Raw genomic sequence first — 19312 nt, 5'->3', positions numbered from 1 at the left:
AAAACGGTCGCCGCCACCCTACGGCAAGTGCCGGAACTACGGGAAAAAGGAGAACCTGGAAGTCAATATGTACGCCATGCCGCCCTACGAAGTGGGATACTCCGGCAAGGTGGGTGCAAAGATTCTGTGAATACTAAGGCCAAAGAAGGAGCGAGAGGTGGTGGCGGCGTTGATGATGATGATGATGATGACGACGACGACGACGACAATGATGATGATGATGACGCTAAGCAGACGGTTCGCTCTGTGCACAGGCCTGTCAACGCACGTGCTACCAGCGCAAAGTGATCGAGACGTGTGAGTGCTGTGACCTGGACTACCCCTGTCTGGAGAGGAGTCTGGCAATCTTGGGCGCCACCAGTGTGTCCTTTTGTCTGCAGGAGAAGCAGAGTAAGTACACTGCAACCCCCCTTTTAAGGACCCCCCCCCCCCTGAATTTAAGACTTCCTCCTTTTTAAGACCCTGTTTTCTCAGACTTTCTGTGCATAATATCTGTAAATTAACCTCTGTTTTAAGACTCCCTCTTTTTTAAGACCTGATTTTCCCCCCCATTTTAAGACTTACTCCTTTTTCACACCCTGTTTTCTCAGACTTTCTGTTCATGATATCTGTACATAAGCCCCCGTTTTTAAGACTCTCGGGGCGGGGATGTAGCTCAGTCGGTAGCGCGCTGGATTTGTATCCAGTTGGCCGCTGTCAGCGTGAGTTCGTCCCCACGTTCGGCGAGAGATTTATTTCTCAGAGTCAACTTTGTGTGCAGACTCTCCTCGGTGTCCGAACACCCCCGTGTGTACACGCAAGCACAAGACCAAGTGCGCACGAAAAAGATCCTGTAATCCATGTCAGAGTTCGGTGGGTTATAGAAACACGAAAATACCCAGCATGCTTCCTCCGAAAGCGGCGTATGGCTGCCTAAATGGTGGGGTAAAAACGGTCATACACGTAAAATTCCACTCGTGCAAAACACGAGTGTACGTGGGAGTTTCAGCCCACGAACGCAGAAGAAGAAGAAGACTCTCTCCTCTTAAAGGCCTGATTTTCTCTGACTTTCTCTGACTTTCTCTGATTTTCTCTGATTTTCTCTGACTTTCTCTGATTTTCTCTGACTTTCTCTGATTTTCTCTGACTTTCTCTGTTTTTCTCTGATTTTCTCTGATTTTCTCTGATTTTCTCTGACTTTTTCTGATTTTCTCTGATTTTCTCTGACTTTCTCTGATTTTCTCTGATTTTCTCTGACTTTCTCTGATTTTCTCTGACTTTCTCTGACTTTCTCTGATTTTCTCTGATTTCTCTGATTTTCTCTGACTTTCTTTGATTTTCTCTTACTTTCTCTGATTTTCTCTGACTTTCTCTGACTTTCTCTGATTTTCTCTGACTTTTTCTGACTTTCTCTGATTTTCTCTGACTTTCTCTGATTTTCTCTGACTTTCTTTGATTTTCTCTTACTTTCTCTGATTTTCTCTGACTTTCTCTGATTTTCTCTGATTTTCTCTGATTTTCTCTGACTTTCTCTGATTTTCTCTGACTTTCTCTGATTTTCTCTGACTTTCTCTGATTTTCTCTGATTTTGTCTGACTTTCTCTGATTTTCTCTGATTTTCTCTGACTTTTTCTGATTTTCTCTGATTTTCTCTGATTTTGTCTGACTTTCTCTGATTTTCTCTGATTTTCTCTGACTTTCTTTGATTTTCTCTGACTTTCTCTGATTTTCTCTGACTTTCTCTGACTTTCTCTGATTTTCTCTGACTTTCTCTTATTTTCTCTGATTTTCTCTGATTTTCTCTGACTTTCTCTGACTTTCTCTGATTTTCTCTGATTTTCTCTGATTTTCTCTGACTTTCTCTGATTTTCTCTGACTTTCTCTGATTTTCTCTGATTTTCTCTGATTTTCTCTGACTTTCTCTGATTTTCTCTGATTTTTGAAGGTCTTAAAAGGGAGAGTTCTACTGTATAAACAAAATATGTTATGAGACCATTATATGAATTTGTCATCAATTTCAGGAGTTTTCATTCATAACGATCTGGGTAACAAAAACGATGTTCATATGTGACGAATCCAAGCAGTGAATAGGTTTGAGCTTCCGGTGAAACGTGGATTGTCAAAGTAAAAGCCAATCAGGGTGTTCGTTTGATATCTGGAACCATCGCGGCTTTTAATTCGTAAGCTTATCCCTGCCTCTTTTGGGAAGCCTCTCCCTCTCATAGTCATACTGCAGGTCAAGCCTTGGTATCTTCTGTCTTCAATTCAAACAATGACCGAATCCCTATTCTTCTTTTCCCCCCAGTCCGCTGCCTGGTGAGAGTCAACGATGACTTTGAGAGGGGCGTGTCGGGCTGTGAAGACGAGTGCCTGCCTGCTTGCCAGTAAGTCACCTTATTCTTCTTCAGCTGCGTTCGTGGGCTGAAACTCCCACGTATACCCGTGTGTTGTGTGTGTGTGTGTGTGTGTGTGTGTGTGTGTGTGTGTGTGCGTGTGTGTGTGTGTGTGTGTGTGTGTGTGTGTGTGTGTGTGTGTGTGTGTGTGTGTGTGTGTGTGTGTGTGCGTGTGTGTGTGTTCTGGAGTGTGTTTTTGCACTGTTTTTGCACTGCATCATCGACTCATTTGTCGTTTGGTGAAGTTTGTGAAATGTTGGCCCAGTAAAGAGGTCGTTGCACAGTCCCTCGCTCAGAACACTCTCCATTGTCATTGAAATCTCATCAGAACAGCTCTTTGAAGTTGTCATTCTGTTGCAAAAATAGTTCCGCATACAAAGCCAATCACATCGCTTGACCTCATTTACATGATATACACACGTTTATATGGTTTATTTGCCTAATGGGTGGTCTCTCTGTCACGTTTGTAGGATAAATGCTTTTTATTACAATCGTGTTTTTCGTTTAAGCTCAGACTGACACGATAGTAATTTTTCTGCTGCTGCGTTCTATTGTTTCGCCCGTCAAACCATTCAACAAACATCATGTGAAATATTAGAATCCTTATGTCTTTGCAAATCTATAATTTCCCTTTATATAATTATTATGTTTGCGTGTCAGAATTTAGTATGCTTGGTTTTACCTGATTGACAAGGAGGAAAGGCCAAGGCTTTTTTTATGCGCGCTCTGTCCTGTCTCTGTCTCGATCCGTCCGTTCGTCAGGCTCTCGGCCTCTGTCTCTGTCTGTCTCTCTTTTTGTTTGTCTGTCTGTTTGCTTCTGTCTGTCTGTCTCTCTCCTTGTCTGTCTCTGTCTGCCTGTCTGTCTCTGTCCGTCTCTGTCTGTCTCTGTCCGTCTCTGTCTGTCTGTCTGTCTGTTTGTTTGTCTGTCTGTCTGTCTGTCTGTTTGTATGTCCGTCCGTCCGTCCGTCTGTCTGTCTGTCTGTATGTATGTCCGTCTGTCTGTCTGTCTGTCTGTCTCTGTCTGTCTGTCTGTCTCTCTCTCTCTCTCTCTCTCTCTCTCTCTCTCTCTCTCTCTCTCTCTGCCTCTGTCTCAAAGTGTCCCCCGGGGGCCACTTCCAGGTGGGGGTCAGAACGGGGTGTTACACCGGGAGGCACTAAATTTACGTTACGTATCATGGGGTGCCCTGAGCGGCGATCAGTGAGCCGATTATTTGCACTGAACAGGGAGACGACGTTCACGGAGGAGGTGTCGATGGGGGTGTGGCCGTCAGAAGCCTCCCTGGGGGAGCTTCAGAACAAGCTGCACATGCTGCCCAAGGTCCTGCTGGAGGGCTACAACCAGACCGACGTCACCTTCTTCAGGTCAGGGTCACTCTGACAGCTTTTTGCATTGATTTAATGATAGACGATACCGATACATGCACAGCCTGGCGGTAACCTTATGAGTCATTTTCTTCTGCTGATAATTATGACGAAATCACCGAGACAAACTTCTTGTTCGAAATTCTCTCTCAGTTTCTGGGAGAAGAAACACACTGTTTTACGTGACGTCATGCTTCGCATTATGACGTTTTCTCAAACTTTTTTTCGCTTTCGGCGTAAGAGATGTCACTTTGGAATACATGGTCAAGAAGAGAAGTCTTGGTTTGTTCAGTCGTTATCGCTTGTCATTAAGCTCGACATTTAATGATTTACGATATTGATACATGCACAGCATAGCGGGGACATTGCAAATTGTTTCCCCTTGCTAATATGACGAAGTCACCGAGACAAACTTTGTTCTCAAAATTCTATGTCGATTTCTGAGAGACATGCTGGAGAAGCGACAGAAATGTTTACTTGACGCAAGTATTCGCACCATGACGTCATCTCGAACTTTGTTTTGCTTTTGACGTCAGAGAATTTTTAGTTTAGAAGAGACGCCTTTGTTTGTTGAATCGGTGACGTTTGTCTTTAATTACGCCTGGAAGAAGAAGTCATTTTCACGAAGCTCGTTGCACGAAGGTTCGGCACAAAATGTTCGGTAAAATACTTCGCAAGGTTTTACTTTACGCCAGGTTAATGTCATCGGTCATTCATTCACGCATTAGGGGAGACCGGGGCTAGTCCGCCCCCGGGGCACATCCGTCTTTGTCTGTTTATTCTTACGTTTGCCACCTTTTAGTCTTTCACACCATGTGAGAATGGTGTCCCTACTTCCCGCCATATCCTGCAGAAGTTCAGAGGTTGCGCGCCCATATATCGTGAGTACAGATCACAAAAAAGTGTTTTTCTTCATTTTTGTAACATGACTGCATAGCAGTTGACTTAGGTTTTGATGCATTACCTCTGAGAACAAATACTTAGTCTTGGTGTCGAGTGAAAGTGCATTAATTAAGGTCGAGTTCTGACGAAAGTTTTGCTTCTTCCTTCCCATGTTGTGCTCGCTATCTGGCACTAGAGTTGCCTGCCCGTGCGGGGGCAAGTCCGCCTATTTGTCATGGGGCATGTTCGCCATGAAGAATGTGCAGGTGTGGGGAACAGTCCAGTTTACATCTGCCATAACTGTGACTCTGATTGTGACTCCATCTATTCTCGATGGTAAAGATTGCAGATTCATGTCTAAAAAAGACTGACGCCGATTTGTGTTACATTCTTTCGACATTCTTTTGTATTTTGTCATTGGCATTTTTGAACCTAAATATTTAAGGGAATTAAAAAAGCTTTCCCACTGATCGGGTGCTTGTTTGACTGACTGTGTGTGCGTGCGTGCGTGTGTGTATAAAGCTTGCCCACTACTAGTCTTGTACCTACTATGGGATGAGAGCGGCGGACTTGCCCCACCCTGTAGGCGGACTTACCCCGACTTGGGGCAAGTTCGCCTACGTTAGGGTAGGTCTACTTAAAGCAGTATGTACAACAAATGTTCATGCGCACATAAAAACTGTCTGCACATTGATATCAGCTACACATTTGTCTTGATGTAAAATAAAAAATCAGTCTTCTAGTTCATCAAACTCGCCAGTTATGCTACCAAAAGCATAAAAGTAGGCGGACTAGCCCCGGTCTCCCCTACTGGTTAAGATACGACAACGGTTAAACTTGACTCTCTCTCCTGATGTCAAATCTCTGACGTAAAAAGCGGTATATAGTTCGAGAAGCTAGCACAATGTGAATAATGTCATCACGTAAAATGTCTGTCCCTTTTTACGTGTGTCTCCCCTGGAAATGACAAGAGTTTCGAGAATAGAGTTTGTCTCAATGACTATAAGTCGATCATACCTGCGCATGTGTTGGTATCGCATATCTTTAACTTTTGGAACGACTAGCTAGTGGTCGGTGGAGTGACTCCCCATTTTAACAACTGTGTTTTCTTCTTATAGAATTGTGTTGGAATTCTTCTGTACAGGTTTGACCAGAATCGACCGCTTACAGATTGAAATAAACACTGCAGCGTTACGCAAAAGTAAAGTTCTCTCGATTGTTATTGCATTAACATAGACGGAGATAAAATGCTGCCTCGATTCATCGGAGCTAAAAACGACCTATTGATTTTATGTGACACCCATAAAATGACCTTTTCCCATGTGTAAGCTACCTATCGATTTTATGTTGCACCGATAAAAATGAGCTTTTCCCCTCTGTAAACGACCTATCGATTTTATGTTACATCGTTAAAGATGACCTTTTCCCCTCTGTAAACGACCTATCGATTTTATGTTACACCCATAAAATGACCTTTTCCCCTCTGTAAACGACCTATCGATTTTATGTTACACCGATAAAGATGACCTTTTCCCCTCTGTAAACGACCTATCGATTTTATGTTACACCTATAAAGATGACCTTTTCCCCTCTGTAAACGACCTATCAATTTTATGTTACACCTATAAAGATGACCTTTTCCCCTCTGTAAACGACCTATCAATTGTATGTTACACCGATAAAGATTACCTTTTCCCCTCTGTAAACGACCTATCGATTTTATGTTACATCGATAAAAATGACCTTTTTCTCTCTTTCTCCGTTCGGTTATTATCTGTGCCAGAACCACCTGTCATGATTGTTAATTTCGTTTTCAGGAAGAACCTTGCCAAGGTGCACATCTACTACAAACAGCTCAACTACGAGCGTATCGAAACCGAGCCTGCATACAACGTGAGTAATCTGTGTCACTGTTTGTGTGTGTATGTGTGTGTCTGTGTGTGTGTGTGTCTGTGTGTGTATGGGTGTGAGTGAATGTGTGTGTGTGTGTGTGTGTGTGTGTGTGTGTGTGTGTGTGTGTGTGTCTGTGTGTGTGTGTGTGAGTGAATGAGTGTGTGTGTTTTGTGTGTGTGTGTGTGTGCGCGCGTGTGAGCGTGTATCAGAGATAGTGTTTTGTTTTGCGGTGTTACAGTGGTACAGACTGCTGTCAGAGATAGTGTTTTGTTGTGTCGTGTTACAGTGGTACAGACTGCTGTCAGAGATAGTGTTTTGTTGTGTGGTGTTACAGTGGTACAGAGTGCTGTCAGAGATAGTGTTTTGTTGTGTCGTGTTACAGTGGTACAGACTGCTGTCAGAGATAGTATTTTGTTGTGTGGTGTTACAGTGGTACAGAGTGCTGTCAGAGATAGTGTTTTGTTGTGTCGTGTTACAGTGGTACAGACTGCTGTCAGAGATAGTGTTTTGTTGTGTCGTGTTACAGTGGTACAGAGTGCTGTCAGAGATAGTGTTTTGTTGTGTCGTGTTACAGTGGTACAGACTGCTGTCAGAGATAGTGTTTTGTTGTGTGGTGTTACAGTGGTACAGAGTGCTGTCAGAGATAGTGTTTTGTTGTGTCGTGTTACAGTGGTACAGACTGCTGTCAGAGATAGTGTTTTGTTGTGTGGTGTTACAGTGGTACAGAGTGCTGTCAGAGATAGTGTTTTGTTGTGTCGTGTTACAGTGGTACAGACTGCTGTCAGAGATAGTGTTTTGTTGTGTCGTGTTACAGTGGTACAGAGTGCTGTCAGAGATAGTGTTTTGTTGTGTCGTGTTACAGTGGTACAGACTGCTGTCAGAGATAGTGTTTTGTTGTGTGGTGTTACAGTGGTACAGAGTGCTGTCAGAGATAGTGTTTTGTTGTGTGGTGTTACAGTGGTACAGACTGCTGTCAAAGATAGTGTTTTGTTTTGCGGTGTTATAGTGTGTGGTACAGACTGCTGTCAGAGATAGTGTTTTGTTTTGCGGTGTTACAGTGGTACAGAGTGCTGTCAGAGATGGTGTTTTGTTTTGTCGTGTTACAGTGGTACAGACTGCTGTCAAAGATAGTGTTTTGTTTTGTCGTGTTACAGTGGTACAGACTGCTGTCAGAGATAGTGTTTTGTTTTGCGGTGTTACAGTGGTACAGACTGCATGCTGTCAGAGATAGTGTTTTGTTTTGCGGCGTTACAGTGGTTCAGACTGCTGTCAGAGATAGTATTTTGTTTTGCGGTGTTACAGTGGTACAGACTGCATGCTGTCAAAGATAGTGTTTTGTTTTGCGGTGTTACAGTGGTACAGAGTGCTGTCAGAGATAGTGTTTTGTTTTGCGGTGTTACAGTGGTGCAGAGTACTGTCAGAGATAGTGTTTTGTTTTGCGGTGTTACAGTGGTACAGACTGCTGTCAGAGATAGTGTTTTGTTTTGCGGTGTTACAGTGGTACAGAGTGCTCTCAGAGATAGTGTTTTGTTTTGCGGTGTTACAGTGGTACAGAGTGCTCTCAGAGATAGTGTTTTGTTTTGCGGTGTTACAGTGGTACAGACTGCTGTCAGAGATAGTGTTTTGTTTTGCGGTGTTACAGTGGTACAGAGTGCTGTCAGAGATAGTGTTTTGTTTTGCGGTGTTACAGTGGTACAGAGTGCTGTCAGAGATAGTGTTTTGTTTTGCGGTGTTACAGTGGTACAGAGTGCTGTCAGAGATAGTGTTTTGTTTTGCGGCGTTACAGTGGTACCGAGTGCTGTCAGAGATAGTGTTTTGTTTTGCGGTGTTACAGTGGTACATAGTGCTGTCAAAGATAGTGTTTTGTTTTGCGGCGTTACAGTGGTTCAGACTGCTGTCAGAGATAGTATTTTGTTTTGCGGTGTTACAGTCGTACAGAGTGCTGTCAGAGATAGTGTTTTGTTTTGCGGTGTTACAGTGGTACACACTGCTGTCAGAGATAGTGTTTTGTTGTGTGGTGTTACAGTCGTACAGAGTGCTCTCAGAGATAGTGTTGTTTTTTTTTCGGGGGGTACAGTGGTACAAACTGCTGTCAGAGATAGTGTTTTGTTTTGTCGTGTTACAGTGGTACAGACTGCTGTCAGAGATAGTGTTTTGTTTTGTCGTGTTACAGTGGTACAGACTGCTGTCAGAGATAGTGTTTTGTTGTGTGGTGTTACAGTGGTACAGACTGCTGTCAGAGATAGTGTTTTGTTGTGTCGTGTTACAGTGGTACAGACTGCTGTCAGAGATAGTGTTTTGTTTTTCGATGTTACAGTGGTACAGACTGCTGTCAGACCTCGGAGGACAGCTTGGTCTGTGGCTCGGATTCTCTCTTCTTACTGCCGTGGAGTTTTTGGAACTGGTGTGTATCGTCATCCGACACGTCATCAGGAAACTACGTCACACCGGTAACAACCTTGGGCGAGTTCTCATGAACAGCGGGGAAAAGATCAACGAGGTACACGTGTAATTTAAACAGTAATTTAAACATTGCCCTGGCTAATATTTAGCAAATTCAATTGCAATGCACTGAATTTATATTTCTTAACAAGAATAACAGGTCTCGGTGGCCGAGTGGTAAACGCACTTGCCTCGGAAGCGAGAGGTTGCGAGTTCGACCCTGGGTCAGGGCGTCAGCAATTTTCTCCCCCCTTTCCTAACCTAGGTGGTGGGTTCAAGTGCTAGTCTTTCGGATGAGACGAAAAACCGAGGTCCCTTCGTGTACACTACATTGGGGTGTGCACGTTAAAGATCCCACGATTGACAAAAGGGTCTTTCCTGGCAAAATTGTATAGGCATAGATAAAAATGTCCACCAAATACCCGTGTGACTTGGAATAAAGGCCGTGAAAGGTGAATGCTCGCCCTAATAGGCTTGAGGTTTGCTGGCCGATGTGAATGCGTGATATATTGTGTAAAAAATTCCATCTCACACGGCACAAATTAATATGTAAAGCGCTTAGAGAACGTCAAGCGCTATATAAATCTCCCCATACAATACAATACAATAAGCATGTAGGCCTACTACTATTGTGGGTTTTTTTTTTACATCCTTCCTTAATTGAACAACACGGAACATTAATCAATCTATTAACAATAAAGTAACATAATAGGCCTTTTATATTATTATGTTTAATTTGTTTTTATATTATATGTATTTTCCCTTTTTATTTGAGACATTATTAATGCAAATTGTATAAATTGTATATAGGCTATTCTGTTGTTGTTTAATTGAATTTGTAAAGCGCTTCAAGCTGTGAGGAAGCGCTATATAAATGTTCCATTATGATTATTGTTTAGCAGGCATGTCATCGTTTCAATTAACTAGGTCTGTCTCAGGGTGGATTTTTGGGGGGACTTTGAACTGTTGCATGGGTTTTCTGCAGGGATGTTTTGCGTTCCAAGGCTGAAACTTCCCTGATGCGCAGAAAATGTCGGTGTCTCGTAATGCATATGTGCAAGGGCAAGTGAAATTTGAAATATGTGGCGTGGCAAGCATAGTAAGGCTAATAAAGATACATCTAAAAAATTAAAAATTAAAAAAATAAAAATTAAAAAATTAGAAATTAAAAAATTAAAAATTAAAATTAAAAAAGATGTTTTCGTCATTGACAAAGATTAGCGCAACTGTCACGATTGTGTCTTTGCTGGCGTGGACAGGTGACACCGACGGAAGATCCAGATTGGTTCGAGTCTAGGACAGCGTTTGAAATTTGTTTGGAAGATGCGCAAAGCAGCTAGTTTAATTTTGTAGCCAAATGGAGAGACAGAAGCGATTGCGTAAATCCGTAATGTTCCTTCTGTTTTCCAGAATGAAATTACATTTAATTTGTAGTCATGCATTTGCATTAGAAAACTTTAGGCGGCCGAACAACCAGCAGCATATATTCTCAAATTCGTATCTTGATTTTATGTCCGCCATCGTGTTTACTTCTTTTATGTTTCCTCTTGGATTCGTTAATATAAGCTGTATGCTTGAGTTCGGATCCCCTATGTCATATTTTTTACGTCAGAATACTTTAACTGAATAAAGTTCTGATTAAACCAGTAAGCAGCATGGAAGTGCTTGTTTTCAGTTCAGTGCAACTTGAATATTTTACGAAAGCTGTAATTTTTGTGTGTGTTATTTATTGTTTTCACTTTTTGAACAGCAATTATTGACCCGTCTGTTTTGAGATGGGTCCAGAGTTTTGTAGTATCTTCTTCGCCTTTAATGGGCATTTTGTGTGCCATATTTCTGTGCAGGCTTGTATTTTATTTTTTCATGGAGTATGATAAGTGTTGTAATAAAAAACCCAGCTAGTCTGCGGAAAAGAAACTTGTTTCCACGTATTTATTTCTCTTTAACAAACATACTGGCGCTCGCTTGGAATGTTAGTGTATAAGTGACGACAAGGCTTTACATGAGAAGATTACCTTACGCTTTTCAAGAAGCGGGGTAAGCCTTTTTAACACATTCGTATAGACGAGTTGGTGTCAGTATGTTCGTGTTTGTGCAAACATACGGTGTGTGTGTGTGTGTGTGTGTGTGTGTGTGTGTGTGTGTGTGTGTGTGAGAGAGAGAGAGAGAGAGAGAGAGAGAGAGAGAGAGAGAGAGAGAACTCAGAAAGTTTATTGTTTAGGCCAACTGACCCGTTACAACCGGTACATATATCAAACATGACAGCCCTCCCCCCTCTCTCTCTCTCTCTCTCACCCACTCTCACACACATACACACACTCTGACTTTCTCTCCTTCTCTCACAAACACACACTCACACACACACACATACACAAACACACACGCACAATACATACATGTATGGGTATGTACAGGGGATGGCTGGTGCCTCATCAAATACATCCTCAACTACAAGAGAGAGAGAGAGAGAGAGAGAGAGAGAGAGAGAGAGAGAGAGCATTTGTGTGTTGGTATACGTGTACACATTCGTGTTAGCGCCGTGTGCGAGCATGTACATTCAAGAAAGCTTCTGCATATGAATGAATCTAAACAAATATTCAAAAGGTCAAAATAACATATACAACCACTACAGCGAGGTGAGCTAGGCCAGTTATCAAGTTAAATTGTCAAAAGTAATACAAGCACAACTAACGTGGTGTTTTCAGTGCGAAGTGACAGTTTATTTGATAAAAACAGCATCATCATATAAACATTATTATTTTTTTAAGACAACAATGAAGTAGATCAAATTTGTGGTAGAAAGTAGAAACTGAGTGAACATTATCTGACAAGCAGAGGAGCTTTTGAGAACAAAAAAAGAATACAAGCTAGTGTACAAAAAAAAAAAAAAAAAAAAATAAATAAAAAAAAGGTTGCGACACTTTTTGTACCTCAAGCAAAGTGGTCATGTCCGTGTTATTTCACACAACCATTCTATGAACTTAAAGCCATTTGACTTGGCCATCTGACACAGGAATCACATGACATCTTCTCAAATGAGAGCACACCCAAAATCGACCCGACCAAAAAACGGCACAAAATCAGAATTGCAAGAAATTCATCAACTGTTCACACGCGGGAAGAAAGTCCCATCAATTATCCTTCCAGAACGGGTTAGTTTGTATGGCTATCTTGCGTACTTCATGTGATACGCCATTCCGATTAAGGCAAATGTCAATTGTGTCATTGCATAAAAACGGGAGTGGGGTGGGTTTTTTTTTGGTGTCTGTTAAAAAACCCACCATTGTCTTTCAGCAGTGACCCAAAAAATTTAAAAAAGTTAAGTCGTAATGCTATTGCAAGAATCTGTTGTGCAGTATGAAAATAATTCCGACTGTACGAGCAATTAGCAACACGCCTGTACGTCGGCAATTCAATTGAAAGAGTAGTGAGAGATAAGATCAGATTAAGATATTCTTCTTCTTCTTCTTCTTCTTCTTCTTCTTCTGCGTTTATGGGCTGAAACTGCCACGTTCACTCGTGCTTTTGCACAAGTGGATTTGTACGTGTATGACCGTTTTAACCCCGCCATTTTAGGCAGCCATACGCCGCTTTCGGAGGAAGCATGCTGGTTATTTTCGTGATTCTATAACCCACCGAACTCTGACATGGATTACAGGATATTTTCCGTGCGCACTTGGTCTTGTGCTTGCGTGTACACACGAAGGGGGTTAAGGCGCTAGCAGGTCTGCACATAAGTTGACCTGGGAGATCGGAAAAATCGCCACCCTTAACCCACCAGGCGGCCGCGGCCTGGATTCGAACCAACGACCTTCCGCTTGGGAGGCCGGCGTCTTACCACTAGGCCACTGCGCCCCTCATTAAGATATTCAAAAGTTGCTTCATATCATTTAGCATAACATTTTCATTGAGCAAATTGTCAAAGCACAATACATTTAAGACACAATTGAGCACGACTCCAGAAAAAAAATACACGAGGTGCATGTCAGTTCAACAAAATGAACACTTGTCTTGTGCAGACGGCTAAGAACGTGTCGCATTAGTGTAATGAATATCATAAACCATACAGCTACATGTATTGACACACAAAGCAACTATAATAATAATGATGTGTTCTGCATTAAACAAATCACATGCACACATTTACTCTCTCCCTCTTTTCACATCTGTGTCTGATGTTACACAGAAGCTTTCAACTTCTGTCCGTCCGTCCGTCCGTCCGTCTGTCTGTCTGTCTGTCTGTCTGTCTGTCTCTCTCTCTTTCTCTCTCTGACACACTTTCTTTCACAACAGTAAATGGTATTGTACACTGATTCCCTATTCGGGTAACATGAACGTTTTACGTCATCCTGCAATGTGCATTGAACAGACAAAAAAAAAAGAGAATTAATAAGAAATAATTCCCAGTCTGTGTGGAACTACAACTAACAAAACAAGGTACAACACCTCCCTTGTCCGCAAAATCTCAAAAACAGCACATCTTCGCAAAAATGTAGTCAAATTTTACTGACAGGCAAAGAGCTTGATTGCATGTTAAAATATGTGCATGGAAAGTTGGGTGTTTTTTGTTTTGCATTCTTTTTTGTCAGCTTCTTTTAGGCTGCTAATAAGCCTTTAAATTATGTTCAGAAATGCTATGCTTCTTTGTATTCTCTGGTATCTTGCATACCCAAACAAGTATCGAGAGGCTTCCAAAGCCGTTCAGAATTTGCTCTAAATCTTCAATGGCTACAAGTTTGGCGTCAGTGGTCGACAAAAAGCCAAAACATGTTTTTTTTCTCTCCCCAAATCGCCTTAAAATGTGCCGTCACTTCGGCAGATCTGGCCAACTTTTGAGAAAGGGGACTTCAATAAACTTCGAAAAAAAGTGCCGATATTGGAATGGCCCATTCGGCAAATTTGCGAAAGAAAAAAACCCATAGCAACAATAACCCTGATCAGTGATCAATAAATCATCGATAGCACATGAGTGTCTGACGGAGTTAGTTCCCTTCGCATTACTTCTGTGAGTGAGAACAAGAAAGCCACAGTTCCACTCCCCATCACTCCCCGTCACTCCCCATCACTCCCCTCCCACCCCAACCCACATCAGACGGTAATCTGCAACAGTAATTGAACAAGAGCGTCATAAGCCAGCCACTTCTTGTTAATCGTATTACAAACCATCTCTCCCCTTGCAGCTCCTCCCCCCCCCCCCCCCCGTCTCACCCCGCAAGCATCAGACGGTAATCTGCAACAGTAATTGAACAAGAGCGTCATAAGCCACCCACCTCTTGTTAATCGTTTTACAAACCACCACTCCCCTTGCAGTTCCTACACCCCCTGCCGCTTTATTCCCCGTACACACACGCATCTGACGGTATTCTTTAACATTTGTTGAGCAAGTGCGTCATAAGCCATTCACTTCTTGCTTAGCTTCTTCCCCTCCACCCTCCATCACACCACACCAGACGGTATTCTCAAAAATCAGTTGCCCAAGTGCATGATCAACCATCCTTTTTATATTTAGTCAAGTTTTGACTAAATATTTTAACATCGAGGGGGAATCGAAACGAGGGTCGTGGTGTATGTGCGTGCGTGCGTGTGTGCGTGCGTGCGTGTGTGTGTGTGTAGAGCGATTCAGACTAAACTACTGGACCGATCTTTATCTGACCGTACGTTCAAAACTCAATTCAACACGTGCTTCATAGGGCATCCACCTTAAGCTTGAGCTTCTACCCCCCCCCCTATAACCACCCCCAACCACACAACCAACCGTTAATTCCCTCACCCCGAAGTATCTGACCATAATTATTTTGTTCAACTGCATCAAATGCTATCCACTTCTTGCTTAGCTAAAGCTACAATGCCGGCCCGCCCTGCTGCCACCCCCCCCCCCCCCCCCCTCTTCCGCCGCCAAAACATCTGATGGCAAAGGCGGGTTTCTTTTTCATGCAGTTGTTAAATGACATGCAGCGGTCATAGTGCTGTTCGAGGTAGATGTGCGCAATGGCGCAGAGCCATAAGTAGAGCGTGTGACAGGCTCAATGAACTCTTTCGTGCGACAGCGAGTTGCGTGGAGCAACATTGCACAGTGCAACTCCCTCTTTATTGCGAGCAGCAATATTCCACAGTTTACTACCCCTCCCCCCTTTATTTCGAATTGCATGCAGCAAGTTGCGTGGAGCAACATTGCACAGTGCAACTCCTCCTTTATTACGAGCAGCCATATTGCACAGTTTAACACCCCCCGCCCTCCCTTTATTTAAAGTTGCATGCAGCAAGTTGCGTGGAGCAACATTGCACAGTGCAACTCCTCCTTTATTACGAGCAGCAACATTGCACAGTGCAACTCCCCCTTTATTGCGAGCAGCAATATTGCACAGTTTACCCCCCCCCCCTTTATTTCGAGTTGCATGCAGCAAGTTGCGCGCAGCAACATTGCACAGTGCAACTCCCCCTTTATTGCGTGCAGCAACATTGCAGTGTAACTCCCCCTTTATTATGAGTTGCGTGCAGCAACATTGCAGTGTAACTCCCCTTTTATTATGTGTTGCGTGCAGCAACATTGCAGTGTAACTCCCCCTTTATTATGAGTTGCGTACAGCAACATTGCAGTGTAACTCCCCTTTTATTATGAGTTGCGTGCAGCAACATTGCAGTGTAACTTCCCCTTTATTATGAGTTGCGTACAACAACACTGCAGTGTAACTCCCCCTTTATTATGAGTTGCATGCAGCAACATTGCAGTGTAACTCCCCCTTTATTATGAGTTGCGTGCAGCAACATTGCACAGTGTAACTCCCCCTTTATTCCGAGTTGCGTGCAGCAACATTGCAGTGTAACTATCCCTGTATTATGAGTTGCGTACAGCAACACTGCAGTGTAACTCCCCATTTATAATGAGTTGCGTGCAGCAACATTGCACAGTGTAACTCCCCGGCCCCCATTATTTTGAGTTGCGTACAGCAACATTGCAGTGTAACTATCCCTTTATTATGAGTTGCGTGCAGCAACATTGCAGTGTAACTCCCCCTTTATTATGAGTTGCGTGCAGCAACATTGCACAGTGTAACTCCCCCTTTATTCCGAGTTGCGTGCAGCAACATTGCAGTGTAACTATCCCTTTATTATGAGTTGCGTACAGCAACACTGCAGTGTAACTCCCTCTTTATAATGAGTTGCGTGCAGCAACATTGCACAGTGTAACTCCCCCTTTATTTTGAGTTGCGTACAGCAACATTGCAGTGTAACTCCCCCTTTATTATGAGTTGCGTGCAGCAACATTGCAGTGTAACTCCCCCTTTATTATGAGTTGCGTACAGCAACATTGCAGTGTAACTCCCCCTTTATTATGAGTTGCGTACAGCAACATTGCAGTGTAACTCCCCTTTTATTATGAGTTGCGTGCAGCAACATTGCAGTGTAACTCCCCCTTTATTATGAGTTGCGTACAGCAACATTGCAGTGTAACTCCCCCTTTATTATGAGTTGCGTGCAGCAACATTGCAGTGTAACTCCCCCTTTATAATGAGTTGCGTGCAGCAACATTGCACAGTATAACTCCCCGTTTATTTTGAGTTGCGTACAGCAACATTGCAGTGTAACTCCTCCTTTATTATGAGTTGCGTGCAGCAACATTGCAGTGTAACTCCCAGGGATCGCGCTAGCTTTTTAAAAAAAACGCGTAAGTCATACGCAACGAAACGAAAAAAACGCGTCACGGACCAATATTTTTGCGTACTACGAAAACACGTACAGACACAAACAAAACACGCACGAAAGACTTAAAGACACTCCTTACCTAAATACGGCGAGTTTTCCTGTCGAACTCCGCGCACGCCTGTCGAATAACACCCCTGCTGTCTCCAACCTTCGGGCCTTGCGAGTTTGTTTCCCGCTCTAATACGACTAGACACACTTTCCGCCTTTTGGAAGCGCGAGATGGGAAAGCAGCTAATGTCTGTTTCATTATCCGACAAGACATTATCTGGTAATACCCTCGTTACGTTCGTTTGCGATACTTCGATGCAAAAAGAAACGGACTTTAGTTTTGACGCGCAGATTTCATGTGTGTCGTCACTTCTCGAGCCCTATAGTCAGTTTCAGGATCGGGTGATTATTAAGTCAGACCAAAAGCGCTGCGTGAAGACAAGAAAAAGTTACAATATTTTTGCGTATGGCTTACGCGGCGCGGCGAAAAAAACGCGTCAGCGACTTTTAAAATGCGTCAAATACGCAAAAATCGTGCGTAAACGCGATCCCTGAACTCCCCCTTTATTATGAGTTGCGTACAGCAACTTTGCAGTGTAACAGCCCCTTTATTGCGAGTATCAACATTGCGCAGTGTAACTCCGCCTTTATTGCTAGTTTCCTTGCGAAATTTCGACTTCGCTGTTCTTGGGCGAGGTGCGTCGTGTGCCACAGCACACGCGACTGCCCAGGTGGCGGCAGATGTCGAAGATGAGCTGGCAAATCTCGAACGCCGTGAGGAGCGAAAAGCCCAGCCACAGTCCAAACTGACCACCCAGATCGGAGACCAGGCGAGACCACTGAAAACACACACAGAAAGAACAAAATGTACCTGAAAAGAATAACGCACATGTTAAAGATTCCGACTTTCCAACGAAAGTTTAGAGACTTAGAAATACACAAATACCCAGCAAGCGCATTAGACTTCCTCGAAGATCGTGTCATACTTTTCAACTGACAAGGCAAAGAACGATCTTGCACGCTAAACTCTCACCATAAGCAGATAAGGCGACTTTGAGAGTTAAAAACCTCAGGAAAGCGGAAGAAAAGAAGAAGTACAACTAAAATTGTACCTTAAAATGAGTGACTGTCAAAATCAGTGACGATTTATTTCGAGAGGATGTAGCTTTTCTTAATTCTGTTTTCTATCCATTTAATCTTCTCCATAGCGTCAGGACAGAACGGGACAGAATAATGGAAGTGTTTGAAGGTAAGATGAAAACAATAAAACACCTGAAAGCAAAGTGAGGGAGCACAATAACACACACACAAAACAAGTCGCGTGAAGCAATATCAAAACATTTAGTCAACCTGTTGGCCTGAACGTAAAAGATCAACATTGAAAACTCGAGATCAGTCATCATTGAGACTGTGAGGGTTGGCTACCCGAAACCCGAAGACCGAGCGGTCCTAGAACCGTTTTATGCAAACAAGGATAGTTTGGCTTGTTTTGTCAGTGCTGTCTCGGCCTCAGTATTTCGGCAAGCATATGATTTACTAGCCTGGAGAAAAAAATGCAGTGCGTTCACTTTTATTATGTAAGGCCCACAGACTGACTAAATGTATTAATTTCGCTTTACGCGTCTTGTTTTTACTTCCATTTTGTCATTTTGCGATCGAGACCATATTATGATCAACTCACGTCATACGCCGGAGAAGTTTCGATCTTTTCATAGTTGAGCTCTTTGAAGTAGACGACCACTTGAGCAATGTTGTCCCTGGAACGATGAAACGACCTTGACATGTTAAGCAAGTTACTGAGAAATCATGTTACTGCTTGCTCCTCGCACATCCCATCTCCAACCCGAACTTATGATACAGCCTTGCACCTCACAGAACGCATGCATAGTGAACATTCACGTTGATCAGAATTCCATACAATATCTAAGACACTTTCACAAACATGAAAGCTTACTTTTCACTTGTCGAAATAGACACATGAACAAATGGCATGGTAGATATTAACACCTTAAGTAAGAACAGAGAAACTGATTGATTAGAATGGCAAAATCTCTGGCAGTTGCATCATCAATTTGGACAAAATGCATTGTCATTGTAGCCTATCTTAGGTCATCATTATTTCTTACGAGAAAACTTTTTATATATGTAAAATGTTAAATTTTAATGTCTAATGTAAAGCGCCATGAGACTGCCATTCTATATAAGAATGTTTTATTATTATTATTATTATTATTATTATTATTATATGTAAAATGTTAAATTTTAATGTCTAATGTAAAGCGCCATGAGACTGCCATTCTATATATAAGAATGTTTTATTATTATTATTATTATTATTATCATCATCATTATTATTATCTTTATAAAACAGCCTTTTATGCCCACACACCAAAAACAAAACAAGAAAAAAATATCAAACAAAAAATTATAGAAAACCAGCCAGACAGGAAGCAACGAACAAACAAACAAACAAACAAATAATCAATGAAACGTGGACAATCCGTCAGTCAGGCAGCCAGGGAGGTGGGTAGATAGGTAACTGGGTAGGTATGCATGCTGGTGGACAGGTGGATAGGTATGAGCTGACAAAGAGGCAGGTAAGATGGTAGGTAGGTATAGGCAGGCAGATAGGTAAGTAGACGAGTAGGTAATTAGGTAGGTTCTAGGTT

General features: G+C 42.6%; 1 protein-coding gene across 1 annotated transcript in view; it reads left to right on the top strand.

Annotated features, from left to right (window-relative positions):
* LOC138962665 (degenerin-like protein unc-105) overlaps positions 1-10854 on the top strand; it is a 20218-nt gene extending 9364 nt beyond the window's left edge. The window contains exons 8-13 of the mRNA XM_070334570.1: positions 1-109; positions 255-390; positions 2285-2363; positions 3597-3734; positions 6434-6509; positions 8827-10854. The exon at positions 1-109 is cut by the window's left edge and continues 8 nt beyond it. Coding sequence (XP_070190671.1) covers positions 1-109; positions 255-390; positions 2285-2363; positions 3597-3734; positions 6434-6509; positions 8827-9021 — 733 coding nt within the window. The 3' untranslated portion in view covers positions 9022-10854. The remainder of the gene's footprint in view (positions 110-254; positions 391-2284; positions 2364-3596; positions 3735-6433; positions 6510-8826) is intronic.
* The last annotated feature ends 8458 nt before the right edge of the window (positions 10855-19312 follow it).

Source organism: Littorina saxatilis, linkage group LG3 (assembly GCF_037325665.1).
Source record: "Littorina saxatilis isolate snail1 linkage group LG3, US_GU_Lsax_2.0, whole genome shotgun sequence".
Lineage (NCBI taxonomy): Eukaryota > Metazoa > Mollusca > Gastropoda > Littorinimorpha > Littorinidae > Littorina > Littorina saxatilis.
Note: the sequence above shows the minus strand (reverse complement) of the source record. Positions and strands in the feature narration are given on the sequence as shown.